Genomic DNA, 16,303 nt, shown 5'->3' with positions numbered 1-16,303 from the left:
GCCTGTTTCTTCCCCTGTAAGATTAAGGGAATAATATGCCTTGCAGTAGAGATATGCTCAATAAATTCAATAAAATAACTATATTGATGAGCCCAGTAATGTCTGAAAACTCACTCTTCTTTCCCTCTCTCCTTCCCTCTTTTCAACTTGTTTCCCTTTTGCCTTCATCTCCATATGCACATCTTTCTTCTATTCTCCCTCCTTTCTTGCCTGTCCTCTTTCTTTTCCACTCTCCTCTCTTCCTTCCTTTCTTCTCCCTCTCTCGCTTTCTTGTTTCTCTACCTTCCTGAGTCCCATGTAGCCCCTGGCACAATGTTTCACACGTTTGATACTCTCTAAAGACATCTTGGATTTTTTTGGTGAATTGAGTCAGATTAGTTACATAGCTGTAAGAATGAGCCAATATGATTGGAAATGCTTGATGAAATTTATGCTATATACATACTGTGCATAAACAAATAAATCTGTGCATTGTGTTATGAGCAGATATTTTCTAGTACTTGTACAGAGAAATGCTTTGCATAGTGAAGTAATTCTATAAAAGTCACAATATTTAAAAAAACTCTATTCTGCCTAATAATTAGTGGATGGTTGTTGTATTTTTCTTAATATTAGGAACAACAAAACCATATCCTGCTGATATCGTAGTTCAGTTCAAGGACATATATGCACTGATGGGCCAAAATGTGACGTTAGAGTGTTTCGCACTTGGCAAGTAAGTATACTTATATTTTTTATTAATATATGTAGAAATATATTAATCTTTGTACCATTTTAGGAAATCAATGATGTAATTGTTTAGTTATATACTAACAAAGTAATAGACTTTGAACTACTGTGGACCTTTAGCTTTTGTTATTTCCTATTTAAAGTCCTGTTCCTGATATCCGATGGCGGAAGGTCCTAGAACCAATGCCAAGTACTGCTGAGATCAGCACCTCTGGGGCTGTCCTCAAGATCTTCAATATTCAGCTAGAAGATGAAGGCACATATGAATGTGAGGCTGAGAACAATAGAGGAAAGGATAAATACCAGGCAAGAATTTATGTTCAAGGTAGACATGTTTTTTCAATTTTTTATAAATTGCATCAATATCTTACTTATAGCCATTTCCATACTTGAAGAGTGAGTATATAATGAATAATAGTTTAAAAACAGTGACGTATATTACATTATGCAAAAAGAGAAAATATTTATCTTATGTCTAAGTCTCAAATATGGCTTATGGAAGTTATGAACTTATAGCATTACCATCATACTAACATCAATGGATTGGTAGTAGTGTCCTTGATAATTTCCAGAAAATACAATTAATATAACTTGGATACTCCCTCCATTCTTCTTTTTTTCCAATACATTTTTATTCATAGAAGAAACTATGCATTATGACTTGGTCCAAGCCACTGGCTTGCAAACTTGTATATGCTTCAAAAAAAAAAAAAAATCACATGGAGGGCTTGTTAAAACACAGAAAACTGGTTCCCAGAGTTTCTGAGTTACAAGTTCTATTTGGGGCCCAAGATTTGTATTTCTGACAAGGTCCTAGGAGATGCTAATGCTACCAGACCAGGAACTACAGTTTGAGAATCACTGCTCTAAGGAAACCTTTTTTTTTTTTTTTGACACAATTTTCTTGGCACAAGTGTTTGATTCAAACACATTGAAATAAACTTATATTTAGGAGGAGAGAATGTTGTTTTTCAGGGAACACTCGAAACTTTTCATACTAAATCATTTCCATAATGTCCACAATATAAAACTTACAGGTCACAACTGAGTAAATGCCTAAGGTTTCAATAAGACGTTCATTTAAATGATAGGCATACATTGAGTGTCTACTCAGAGGCACACACTCTGACAGGAACAAGGAGAAGTAGATAAAAGAAATATTCTCTCTGTCCTTAAGGTATTCATACTCTATACAAAGCCTCCAAATTTATACAAGTATACACAGGCAAAGGAACATACATTTCCACACACACATGCATATGCATACACACAAACATACATAGTTATAAAGAAAATTATGAGAGTGCACTATGGAAATTTACACAGGATATTGATGAAGTATATGGTAAGGGGTAGCTTAACCATGCTGAGAACATGGATGATAGGATAAACTGGAGATGAATACCAGAATGAGGAGACAGCTTATGGCCCCTACCCAGAGCCCAGGCCTCTGTCTGTACAGGGATGAAGTAAGTGCCTCCAGTGGCCCTAGTATCATCTCATAGAATCCAGCAGGATTAGGCTCATTTTTGCCTTTACCCTGTTTGTCTCTTTTGGCATAGAAAGCCATGGCCTCTGGGCCTCCCTCATCGCCTGAACTTTAACACCCACACAGCTCTGCACACATCCTGTTCCATCTCCATCTCCTCCCCATGCCCAGCTTCTGAAACCTTTGCACCATGCTTTCTAAAATACACAGTCTGCTATTGTCACAATCCCCTATATTCTCAGCTTCTACATAACTTCTACTCTGAACTTCTCACCCTAACTAAAACATGGTTCTCCCTTAAAGACACTGCTTCCTCTCAAGCGGTGGCTAATTTTTCTTCCACAGCTCTCATCCCCTTTGACTTGTAATATAACTGCTCTTCTTGCTCCTCATGCCATTTCTAGACTATCTTCCCTTTTTCCTTTAAACATCCATTAACAATCTCTCTGGATAACCCACCTTGTTTCTTTAAAATTTTTACTCTTGTCAGGTCTTACAAACTAGAACACCACTCTTGACATTCTTAGTGACATCAAAATCAACTTTGACTATGATTATTTTTTTAGTAGTTTTGCCTCTCAGTTCTATTGAACTCCTCTTCTCCGATGATCTTGTTCTTCAATCTACCTCAGCAGCCTACTCCCATGGCCACACTTTAGACCTCATTGTTACCAAAAAGTACAATCCCTTTAGAACCTCAATCTCACACATTTCTTTCACTAACCACTACCTCCTATCTTTCCACTTCAGTCTCTTTAATACCCTGAGACTCTACTACCAGGAACTATGATCAATTAGTCTAACAATTGTTTAATTTTTCTTCACATCCCCTAACACCTACTCACCTCTTCCCTAAATCTGTGATCAATCATTCTTTTTCCCCTGTACAACCTCCCAGCACACACCACTCTCTACTTTGTCTTACTACCTTTATAGGAGGCTAACCCTGGAAAAATCTAGCTCTCTGCCTATCAGAGCCTGAACCCAGGAACTTGAGTATGACTTAGATAAACACTAGTATGCTGATTAGTTCATTTTAAATTAATGATCACTAGATTCAAGTGGGTTTTTAGTGTTGCCTGGCAATTATACACAATTCCCAAGGTCCACTTATGTCCACTTACCCATCTCTTAGATGATCTTCTCATGCTTTCACAGTTTCCTTTAAACCCTTAACACCTCCTCCTCCAACCTTATGCTGAGCTGATAACTTGGCTTCTTCTCTGACAGAGAAAATGAAAGATCAAATTAGAACTCCCACAAGCTCCCACCCCACATCTACCCAATACGGGCATCTTTACCCCTCTCTTATGGCTATGGATTCAGCTGCTCTCTGAAGCCAACATCACTACTATGTGCTTGATTCTACCCTCCTACCCTCCTTCTTTTCAATTTTTCTTCTTTTTTAAATGCACTCTTATTTAATTTTCATCCCTACTTCTCTGCTGGAATTGTTCTTCCCATGACCACCAATAACATCATGTTGCTGAAGTGGATGGCCACTTCTCAGCTGTATCTTATTTGATCCAACAGCAGCAGTCACCATTGACCATGCACTCCTCCACCATTCACCCTCTGTGCTTGGCATCTGGAACCTACACTTTGCTAACATCCCTGTACACTGCTTGCATTCTCCTCCTCACTCCATGCCCTCTGAACACGGGAGCAATCAGGGTTTGTCTCTGAAAGTCTTTTTGATTTCATTTCTAACCTTTATGATTTCATTCATCATCAAGGCTTTAATGAGGCTCTACACCCTGAAAATTCAGACCCAGACACCTCCCCTGAACTCCAGATTTGTGTATTCAGTACACCAACAAAATTCACTTGATACATATCAAATATGCATAGATAGCCTCCTTAAGTGAGGAAAATTCTGGTTAGACTCTTACATTTGTTAAATAAACCTGTCACTCTACCAGGTTTCTAGAGCTTACAGATCTGTTTTTATTCATACATATTAAGAAAACTGCATTCCAGGTTCTTTTTTTATTTTATTATGTTATGTTAATCACCATACATTACATCATTAGTTTTTGATGTAGTGTTCCATGATTCATTGTTTGCTTGTAACACCCAGTGCTCCATGCAGAACGTGCCCTCTTTAATACCCATCACCAGGCTAATCCCTCCCCCCAACCCCTCCCCTCTAGAACCCTCAGTTTGTTTCTCAGAGTCCATAGTCTCTCATGGTTCGTCTCCCCCTCCGATTTCTCCCCCTTCATTTTCCCCTTCCAGGTTCTTAGCAGAGGTCTAAATGTCTAATATCTAATTCCTTAGAAGAATCAAGGTGACAGAGCAGATATTTATAAGGGAATATTATTAAGGGAGCTATTATCTCTCCTTTACTAATCAAGGGCACTCAGTTTTTCTCTTTTGGTCTAATCAAACAACGAGAAGGTTACATAATTAAATCAGAATGTATCAAGTTGATTCAATTATTTAGTCTTCTCACTGTATTTTTTAATGTGATATTTTGTGTCACCTGTTTGAGGCCAAGGCAGGGAAGGGAAGGTGCTTATATTCCTGTTTTATTGCCAAGATTGTGTACAAAATAAAACCTCTATCAATTAACATAATATTCTTATCAATATTTAATTTTTATAACTACATGTTACAAAAATGTAATGATAAGTGAAAATATACTAAATAAGATTATAGTACTATAAACATATATATATATACATATAATATTGATGAGGTCCAGTGAGATCATAAATATGTTTTATGTTCTTTTTTATGTGTATTAAATACTTTCTGTAAGTTATGTATATTATTTTGTCATAAAATGTATATACCAAAGTTTTATTTTTCAAAGAAAATAAAATACTCCCTCCACTCAGGATTCTCTCCTCCTACCTCCTTCTTTATTTTATGTTAATTTGTTTACCTACATTTATTTAAACTAATTAACTTAAATGCTCAAAAAGATTATCACATTGTTCATTTGCTTCCTCTCCAAAAATATATTTTCTTTTGGGAAATATCTAGCATTTTTCTCTAGGTACCAGAAGATCAGATCATCAATTTCACTCAAGCATAGATTTCAGCAATTAAAGCTACTGTATGATCAAGCCATTTTTCTAATCCTACAGTAAGATGTGACTGTGGCTGCTAGCTGAAATTTACATCAAAAGGAGGAGACCTGAGGCAGTGGGAAAAAAATGTGATTCTTTATTCTAAAAGGGAAGACATAGTGTCATAGTCAATGAAGACATAATTCTTTAAAGCCTTAATTGTCATTTTGAAAGATTTAAGTTATAAGAAAAAGATCAATTACTTTAGTGTTATTCATGAATTAGCTCTCTAACAAAACATGGTTCACAAAAATAATTATGAATTGAGTTATAGTTACTTCATGTTGTAACAGTGTAGGATAAAGTTTACCTGAAGACCTATGGAAATACAATTTCAAAGGCTCTAACACTGATTTTACGGCATATACGATATCTGGTATATTCTCCATAAGGTCAACTAAATGTAGTATCTGTATTCTTGAGATTATTATGAGTGTTGAGATTTGCGTTTGACATTTATAATGTTCTTTACTTTTCAGCATTTCCTGAGTGGGTAGAACATATCAATGACACAGAGGTGGATATAGGCAGTGATCTCTATTGGCCTTGTGTGGCCACAGGGAAGCCCATCCCCACAATCCGATGGCTGAAAAATGGATATGCGGTATGTATGTTCCATTGTTTTGCAGTTCTTGAGTCCATGTTCAGGCAACACTTCCAGTGGCCCTGGGATAAATTTAGCAAGAGAGTCAACAGAGTAAGGGTATCTGGGCCCTGAGATAAAAAAGTCTTCTAAAAAAGGCAAACAAGAAAGTGAGCATAAAGTATCTTCTTTCAGGTTACTCAACCGTCTGCAATCTTATGTCTACCTTCTCTCTCTTTCTCTCTCCTTATTTTTCCCTTTGTTCCGCATTTTACCCTTCTTCCTACTCATCCATCTCTACTACCTGATACTGTCCTCTCTTTTTTTGCCCCTGTTTCCCTGACCCCACAGAAACAGAGGTAAGAGGGAAGGTTCTACCTTTAGCCCTGGGGACAAGTAACAGCAGTGGGGCCTTTTTCTACCTTCCCTCTGTAATCTCCCAGCTGGGCCAAGAGGGAAAAAGTGGACTCTCAGCTCAGTAGGATGAATAGCACAAGAGCCACTGGGCATGGTAAGTGGGTTTTACTTTCCCATGCCGTGAAAAACCTTCCGTATTTGACTTAGTTAACAGTGGGGGCAAAATAACGTATCTAAATGAAAAGTCAAACAAGCCCAGACGTAAATAAAACGTGTATATTAAGGTTTATCAAGAAAATGTGTTTTACTTTGTGCTCTTTTCAGTATCATAAAGGGGAATTGAGACTGTATGATGTGACTTTTGACAATGCCGGCATGTACCAGTGCATAGCTGAAAACACACATGGAGCCATTTATGCAAATGCCGAGTTGAAGATCTTGGGTCAGTACTGTTTCTAGTTTCTGTTAACGTTCAGCAAGAGAGCAATGCATTCAACAATGATCATGGGGTCTTGAATTGCTGAAGTTAAAAACTTTGAAAATGGGGTTTGGAGGGGCGCCTGGGTGGCTCAGTCGTTAAGCGCCTGCCTTCGGCTCAGGTCATGATCCCAGGGTCCTGGGATCGAGTCCCGCATCGGCTCCCCGCTCCGCGGGAAGCCTACTTCTCCCTCTCCCACTCCCCCTGCTTGTGTTCACTCTCTGGCTGTGTCTCTCTCTGTCAAATAAATAAATAAAATCTTTAAAAAAAAAAAAAAAGAAAATGGGGTTTGGAACAGGATGATATTATTGTGTTATTTTCTTTTTCTTTCATTAGAGAACAGCAAATAAATTAGAGGCAACACAGAGTGCAATAGTCTTAAAACATCTTTAAGCAAACTTTACACATGCCAATTTTCACAAGTCTTGTTCTCTCCTGCATCTGGGCTGTTAAATACTGCTTGAAAATCACATTGCGATGATTGATGCTTCTGCAATGCATATGACCCAGGCTCAGATGGATCTTGGGCACTTGCTAGTTTTAGCATTCTTTGGATCTCATGCCCTGCAGTTGCTATTTAAAATCTTTAGGACATTCCTCAAGCTCTTTACCCCACTCTGACTCCTACTTTGGTATTGCTTTTCTACTGCTCCATGAAAATTGAAACCCTTTGAAATAAAATATTTCAATTTCTCATCCCTCATTCAAAAGTATTTAAATCTTTACTACACTTGCCCTTTCATATTCCCTATCCAGAGGAATAAGTATCTGTCCTTTCCAAAAACAGGCATATCTCATATTATTCCACTTCACAAATACTGCGTTTTTACAAATTGAAGGTCTGTGCCAACCCTGTATCAGGCAAGCCTCCAGGTGCTATATTTCCAACAGCATTTGCTTACTTTGTGTCTCTGTGTCACAATATTTCAAACTTTTTCATTGTTATTATATTTGGTATGTTGATCTGTGATCATTGGTCTTTTTTATTAACATACAATGTATTATTTGTTTCAGGAGTACAGGTCTGTGATTCATCAGTCTTACACAATTCACAGTGCTCACCACAGCACATACCCTCCCCAATGTCCATCACCCAGCCACCCCATCCCTCCCACCCGCCCCCCACTCCAGCAACCCTCAGTTTGTTTCCTGAGATTAAGAGTCTCTTATGGTTTGTCTCCCTCTCTGATTTTGTCTTCTTTCATTTTTCCCTCCCTTCCCCTATGATCCTCTGTCTTTTTTCTCAAATTCCTCATATCAGTGAGGTCATATGATATTTATCTTTCTCTGATTGACTTATTTCACTTAGCATAATTCCCTCTAGTTCCATCCACATTGTTGCAAATAGCAAGATTTCATTTTTTGATGGCTGCATAATATTCCACTGTGTGTGTGTGTGTGTGTGTACCACATCTTTATCCATTCATCTATTGATGGACATCTAAGTTCTTTCCATAGTTTGACTATTGTGGACATTGCTGCTATAAACATTGGGGTGTATGTACCCCTTCGGATCACTACATTTGTATCATTTGGGTAAATACCCAGTAGTGCAATTGCTGAGTCATAGGGTAGCTCTGTTTTCAACTTTTTGAGGAACCTCCATACTGTTTTCCAGAATGGCTGCACCAGCTTGCATTCCCACCAACAGTGTAGGAGGATTCCCCTTTCTCCACATCCTCAACATCTGTCATTTCCTGACTTGTTAATTTTAGCCATTCTGACTGGTGTGAGATGGCATCTCACTGAGGTTTTGATTTGTATTTCCCTGATGCCGACTGATGTTGAGCACTTTTTCATGTGTCTGTCGGGATCATTGTCTTTGATATTATTATTGTAATTGTTTTCAGTCACCACGAACCACACTCATATAAGATAGTGAACCTAATCAATAAATGTATGTGTTCTGATTGCCCCACCAACCAGCCTTTCCCCCATCTCTCTCCCTCACCTTGGGACTCCCTATTCCCTGAGACACAAAAATATTGAGATTAAGCCAATAGCCTGTAAGTGTTCAAGTAAAAGAAAGAGTCAGACATCTCTCACTCTCACACAAAAGCTAGAAATGATTAAGCTAGTGAGGAAGGAGTATCAAAAGCTGAGAGAGGCTGAAAGCTAGGCCTCTAGTACTAACCAGTTAGCCAAGTTGTGAATGCAAAGGTAAAGTTCTTGAGATTAAAAGTGCTACCCCAGTGAACACATGAATGATAAGAAAGCAGAACAGCCTTATTGCTAATATGGAGAAAGTTTAGTGGTCTGAAGAGATCAGACCAGCCACAACATTCCCTTAAGCCAGAGCTTAATCCAGAGCAAGGCTCTAACTGTTCAATTCTGTGAAGGTTGAGAGAGGTAAGGAAGCTGTAGAAGAAAAGGCTAAGACTCTTGTTAGGGGCTAATGCAGCTGGTGACTTTAAGTTGAAGCCAATGCTCATTTGCCATTCTGAAAATCATAGGGCCATTAAGAATTATGCTACATCTAATCTGCCTGTGCTCTGAATATTTTGTTGCCATCCAACAAAGCCTGGATGACAGCACATCTGTTGACAACATGGTTTACTGAGTATTTTAAGCCCTCTGTTGAGAAACACTGCTCAGGAAAAAATGAATTCTTTCAAAATATTCCTGCTCCTTTACATGGCTCCTGGTCACCCAAGAACTCTGACGGAGATGTACACAAGATTAATGTTCTTTTCATGCCTGCTAACACATTCATTCTGCAACCCATGGATCAAGGAGCAGTTTTGACTTTCAAGTTTTATTATTTAAGAACTACATTTCATAAGGCTCTAAGTGTCACAGATGGTCAATTTTGTAATGCATCTGAGCAAAGTAAATTGAAAAACTTTTGAAAATGATTCACTATTCTAAATACCATTAAGAACATTCATGATTCATGGGAAGATGTCAAAATATCAACATAGGCAAGAATTTGGAAGTTGATTCCAACCCTCATGGATAACTTTGAGGGGTTCAAGACTTCAGTGGAGGAAGTAACTATAGATATGGTGAAAATAGCAAGAGAACTAGAATTAAAAGTAGAGCTTGAGGATGTGACTGAATTGTTACAATTTTATGATAGTACTTGAGTAGATGAAGAGTTGCTTCTTATGGATGAGGAAAGAATGTGGTTTTTGAGATAGAATCTACTCTTGGTGAAGATTGTTGAAATGACAACAAAGGAATTAGAATATTATATCAACTTAGTTGATAAAACAGCAGTAGGGTTTGAGAGGATTGAGTCCAATTTTGAAAGAAGTTCAATTGTGGTTAAAATGCTATCAAGCAGCATCACATGCTGCAGAGAAATCTTTCATGAAAGGATTAATCAATCAATGAGAGAAACTTCAGAGTCATCTTATTTTAAGAAATTGCCACAGACACCCCAACCTTTAGCAACCACCACCCTGATCAGTCAGCAGCCATCAACATGGAGGCAAGACCCTCCACCAGCAAAATTATTATGACTAGCTGAAAGCTCATATGATGGTTAACATTTTTAAGCAATATTTTTAAATTAAGGTATGTACATTGTTTTTTTTAGACATGCCACTGAACACTTAATAGACTATATAGTATAGTGTAAACATAACTTTTACATGTACGGTAAACAAAAAAAAAACCTCATTTTTCTCACTTATTGTGATATTTGTTTTATTGGGGTGGTCTGGAACCTAACCTGCAATAGCTTGAGGTATGCCTGTAATCCCTTTACATATGAACAGGTATCTCTTCTCCATGTACATATGTGTGTTCATATTTCTCATGTAGCCTCTTCTTCATGTTTTATTCTTGAATTCTCTGCACCTTTGTCTTTGGTGACTCCATGTTTTCATACCTCCCAGATTATTTCTTCTTAATCACTTTCATTTTCTTCTCTTTACCCCTTCCTCTGCTCAGTTAGAAATCTTGCTCGCTCCCAGAGTTCCTTCTATGATTTCATCCTATTCTCTTCTTCCCTTTTTCATGTATTCTATATTATTCTTCTTAAATTATTGTTATTTTCAAATTTTTAAAAATCCTGGATAATTTCTTGTTTTCCTCCCATTAACTATCAATGATTCTTTAATTTATATCACTGGCCCAGATTTTTATCCTCAGCTTCAAGCTCAACATAAAGCTTCCTAATAAAAATCTTCATTTGGTAACCTCACAAATAACTCAAACCTAGTGTGTCTGAAGCTAAATTCATTATCTCTCACCTGCATCCACATTGTCTCCTCGAAAATTCTGTTCTATAGAATGACACAATTAACTACATCCTTTCTTCCTACTACATCTACTAAATTTCTCAATCTTACTCCATAAATCTCACATTATCTTTACATTCATTACAACTACTTTAATTAAGGTCTTACTGTATTATGTCTTTTTCATTTTATTTGAAGTAGCTGTCATCAGCTTTATTCATATGAATCTAGGTAGCCAGGTTTTCTCTTTTACAACCAAAAAGAATACCAAAAAGATAAAGCAATGGCTCAGTATGGTCTATTTTATTATTGCTACACCAAAGGAAAATTCTTTAGAACATTGATATCACTACAAATTGAGTGACACTAAAAGAATATGAAAGGAAATGAGATAATTGCAAGAAATTATTTTTAAAAATTACCTTTAAGAAGAGTTGAGGCTGGGGCGCCTGGGTAGCTCAGTTGGTTAGGTGTCAGACTTGATTTCGGCTCAGGTCATGATCTCAGGGTCCTGAGATCCAACCCTATGTCAGGCTCTGCACTGAATATGGAGTCTGCTTAAGATTCTCTCTCCTACTCCCTCTGCCCCTCCATGCTAGCGCTCACTCTCTCTCTCTAAAAGTAAATAAATAAAAATAAAAATGAGTTGAGGCCTTCTTAATTTTAATTTTCCCTGACTCTTATTATAATGCTGAGGATAATATTCCATTTATTCCCCCCAAAGTAAAAATTCCTTGCTAACATATTTAACCTAGCTTATTTGGGTATCAAGCAAACATTCAGGTTTAGTCTTCATGCCATATTACTTTGGTATGAGGTGCAATAAAATCGTTTTGACTCATAAGATATGAGGTGACTTTAAATGCTTTCCCAAATGTTAACATTCTATTTTTTATAAAAATTTGTTTGTCATCATACATTACAAAATTATATGAAAATTCAACTGCTCAGGCTGAAAGATCTCTCCATATTCAAGCACAAAATCTTGTAATAATTTAATGACTATTATTGTAGTAATTAAATAAATAACATTTTCAGCCTGAGAGCAATGTTTCTGGGCATCTTTATATTTGTTTCCATCTATTTTTTGTTTACTACCTTCAGAAATAGTGTTTCTCTCTCTCTTTTCTTTCGTTATCTAGGTAATTCATTTATTCATCCACCAAATATTTTTGGGAACTTATTCTACACCAGATACCATTCTTTTAATAGGCCCAGTAAAGAATGAAAGAGACAAATAATGCATGTCCTCTTCTTAGTTGGGGGAAAAATACTCCCTTATTTTTTTCCCACTTCTAAAATATATAGGAACATAGTCTAGATTCTGTCACTATAAATTCAAGTATTAGTTAAGTATGAAGTCATTTAAACAACTGTACCAAATCAACTATTTCATTAAAACTTAACTGACTCAAGAAAAATTCTCATTTCTAGATGAATTTAGATTTTTAAAATATAATCCCATTAGATTTTCTCTCATATTTGACAAGCAATATGTCACCCAAAATATCTATTGAGCCTATACAAAATACCACACACTGTGTTAGGTGTACAACACAAATTGGTTGGTTACTTATTTATTGTTAATTATCAAAATTCAGGTTAAAGGAACAATGGGATAAATTAAATCCTTGCCATAGAAAGTGTGTCCCACAGGGCAGCAGGAGCAAAAGCAACACCTGAGGGCTTGTTAGAAGTGCTGAATCTCAGGTTCACCCCAGGCCTAACCAACATTTTATCAAGGTCATCAGATTATTTTTATGCACAGATAGAATTTGAGAATTTGAGACTAGAGGATGAAGAGTCAACATCTGGATGAAGATGCACCTGGGCCTAGAAAAGCCTCCCAAAAGGACACAGTTACATACAGATGATTGGATGTGCAAAAATAAATGGATGGGATCCACCAGAAGTCTGCTAAAATACAAGGAGGTTGAGAAATGAGCCAGATGTAGGAGACCTAAAGAAAAATAGAGCATGTCATCAATAAAGTAATCTTTTATGAGACTCTGTATTCTATTTTCATAATTATTGTTCTGTACTTTGATATAAGAGGAAGCTATACCTATAGCCTGTTTCCCTCAATTATTTGCATCCATCACTCCCATAGCTGTTTGCAGGTAGGTCTGAAGGCAGAAGTCTTTTTATTTTGGTATCTCATAGTGTCTGCACACAGTTGATGCTCAATAAATGTGTGCATAGTGAAGGAGGAATCATTGTTTAATGAAGAGAGCATGCTTTCAAATCAGAAGAAAATTGATTCAATTGTGAATCCTACCCGATGCTGCCCGGGGTACCTTTGGCAAATTATATAATTATAATAGATATCAGTTCCCTCATTTGTATACTGGAGACAGTTCATTGAAAGTGTGGTTGAGAGTACTGATTATGACCATATGTTAGTGTTAATAATGGTGCTCAAATTCCTCCAGTCTTTCACTTAATTTCCCTTGTGCAATTGAGTCAAAACAACTAAATTAGATGTTACCTTCAAGGTAAATATATACATAGCATTTGATTGTAACTGAAATTTATAATAATTAATCCTGTTATCACTAAGATTTGTACATATAAAATGGGTGAATTTTATAAGTAAAATATACATCAATAAAGTTATTAAATAAAAGAAAAATATATTAATACTAGGTATGGAATGTCTATTGGTTATATCTGATAATATTTGGTGAGATTAATCTTTTCTGGTGATTATTAATCAAAATAATAAAGGATGATATAGAAGAAATGTGATTTTTTCCTTTTTAATGAAAGAGAAAAATAATAATTTATTTCCTTTTAGCTTTGGCTCCAACTTTTGAAATGAATCCTATGAAGAAAAAGATCTTGGCTGCTAAAGGAGGAAGGGTCATAATTGAATGCAAACCTAAAGCAGCACCTAAACCAAAATTTTCATGGAGTAAAGGAACAGAGTGGCTTGTCAATAGCAGCAGGTCAGTTCAAAAACTAGAAATCCAATTGCAATTTACTGTTTGGCAAAGTTCATTTTAAAGAGGACTTTAAAGAGGACTAATGTAAATGTTGGTTGTTCTTCCTTTTCTCCACAGAAGATATCATAATTCTAAGATAAACAGAGGCACTTACCCTTTACTCTTATTATCTGTTATAATCAGTGTTCAATTTTTTAGGTTTCTATAATTTATAAGGAATTTAGAAAATGGAGACTCAGAAATTTTTGGTAAATTGCCCAAGGCCTCAGAAAAAAATGAACAATGGGGAATAAAATATGATCTCTGACTTCTCCCCTTGTAACAAGGCCTTCTGTATCCGTTTATGTTTGTTTTAGTTTTACGCAGTTAGCCTAATAAGTATTTCAATAGGAAAAATTTTTTAAAAAGGTGATTCAAGAATAAATCACTCCTTCCCATCTTTTTAAATTAACAGACATCTTCCTAATAAGCAGACCATTACCCGCTTTAAGATAAAACATAAAACTGAAGTTCCTAACAAGATAAAGCATAAAACTACTTCCTAACAAGTAGACCAGTGGTAGCTTTAAGATAAAACATAAAACATGTGACTTGCATAGTATTTATTTAAAAACCACACTGAATGGTTTCTTTAAATTTCCCAGAGGAAGATATAGTAATACTGAGTACTAAAGTGCAAAAGTACTCAGTTGAGTGCTAAAGTACAGAGAAAAGAAAGCCGGGATAGGAAATGGAATGTGAAAGTGAGGGAGAAGGAAATATTCCAGGCAGTGAATATTTAATAGTAAATATTTAATATTTATATTTACTTTACTAAATATTAATATTTAAACAATTAGATTAGATTAGAATAGTAAAGAAGCATGTACAAAGGGCCTGGGGCAGAGAGTATAGGATGGTGAAGAATGTAAGACCTAAAATCAATATGGTTTGTCCTTAGAGGAAAATGGAGAAGAGTTTTAAGAGATGACACATAATAATCCAGATCATCAATAATGTTTTTTGGTAGGGGGCTTGAACCTCATCTTTGAGTAATGGAACCTGTCTAAAGGTGTAAATAAGGGAGGAAAATGTAGATTTTTGCCTAATAAAGGAATATTCTAGCAAAAGTATATAAGAGATATTCTTCACAACAATCCAAAAAAGTAGGTAAGATAGGTATTATTATCTCTATTTTGATGTATCTAAAGGCTGGAAAGGTTAAAGTAGCCTTTTGAAAGTATATTGATAATCTCCAAACTGAAACTTGAACTTGTGGAATGAACCCATGACAACACAGTTCTCTTATTAAGGATGATCACAAGTATGGCTGTGTATGGGACAAAGATAGGTTGGGTTGGGGAGAGGGAGTACACAGGAACAGCAGTTATTTCCCTGAACAAATTAACTTTTAAAGTGAATATGCTTGACTAAGTTTTTAAGACTTTAGCAAAATGATGCTAGAAGAATCAGTGTTAAAGGAAGAATTAATTTGTTTGATTTTCTGATGAAACATTTAACAATCAGACAATGAGCAACGCAGAGATGTGATCAAAAGGTAGTCCCATTTCTAGGTACTTACTCCTGCAACAAACTTGTGACACAGCACTCCCCCTTAGACCCACCGTTAACTCTGTCCCCTAAATAAAAAATAAAAATTAAAAAATTAAAAATCTTGCTCTGATATTGATGAGGACCAATGAATGGTACAAGTCTCTCCAACCAAGGATTTCTTAGAACCATGTTTCATGGACTTATTTTTCCTAAATATCAACATGTGTTCAAAAAAAGGAAAAGAAAGGACTAGCTCCTAAAATCTTACTATTTTAATCCTGTCAGAATATTTTTAGTCTTTGAATCAAATTGTGTTACTTCTTGACAAAAGAGTCTATAAATCCAGTTTTCGCTCACTACTTTAATCCATTCATATTTTAGGTTATAAGCACCTCTTTATAATAGATACAGTACTTCATGTAAAAATCAAGTTAAATATTGTAAAATAGTATGCATAAAGAAAAGTTCAACTAATACATTATTTTCAGAGAAATAAAATATTTCTGTTTCAAACTAATATCCAAGGAGTAACCTTCAAAACTGTCTTTAAGCCTAACTATAATCTCATTCTGATTAATATAATTACAAAAATTGGTTCCACATTAGAGTTACTACAAGCACTTGATTGTGGCTTGTAAATGGTTTATGCAGTATTTCCAATCAGTAGAGAGGAAACATAAATCTTGATGAATTGTAATTAGGTTCTCAATTGTATGATTTTACTTTGGGCTAAATGATATACCTTCTACAACAGAATTTATTTGTAGTTGTTCATTTCATATTTGATGGACTATTATCAGCTCTAACGAGATCTTTATCTGAGCCATTTATATGAGAGTATCTCCAAAATTCTTTTCTTCTCTGGAGTTAGTATGCTCTAGCAGTTAATGAATAAGATGGAAGGATAGGTTAGTAAGTAAAACCG

At 35.9% G+C, this 16,303-nt stretch overlaps 1 protein-coding gene across 3 annotated transcripts in view; it reads left to right on the top strand.

Annotated features, from left to right (window-relative positions):
- Positions 1-16,303, top strand: part of CNTN1 (contactin 1) — a 359,783-nt gene that overhangs the window by 216,056 nt on the left and 127,424 nt on the right. For all 3 annotated transcript variants that reach the window (XM_045873624.3, XM_045873625.3, XM_045873626.3), the window contains 5 exons: positions 616-715; positions 873-1,054; positions 5,775-5,899; positions 6,560-6,677; positions 13,698-13,848. In XM_045873624.3, the coding sequence (XP_045729580.1) occupies positions 616-715; positions 873-1,054; positions 5,775-5,899; positions 6,560-6,677; positions 13,698-13,848 (676 nt within the window). The remainder of the gene's footprint in view (positions 1-615; positions 716-872; positions 1,055-5,774; positions 5,900-6,559; positions 6,678-13,697; positions 13,849-16,303) is intronic.

This window comes from Mirounga angustirostris, unplaced genomic scaffold (genome assembly GCF_029215605.1).
Source record: "Mirounga angustirostris isolate CCGP_5_RB_7025 unplaced genomic scaffold, mMirAng1.0.hap1 SCAF_5, whole genome shotgun sequence".
NCBI lineage: Eukaryota > Metazoa > Chordata > Mammalia > Carnivora > Phocidae > Mirounga > Mirounga angustirostris.
This window is presented reverse-complemented; position numbering and strand designations above follow the sequence as displayed.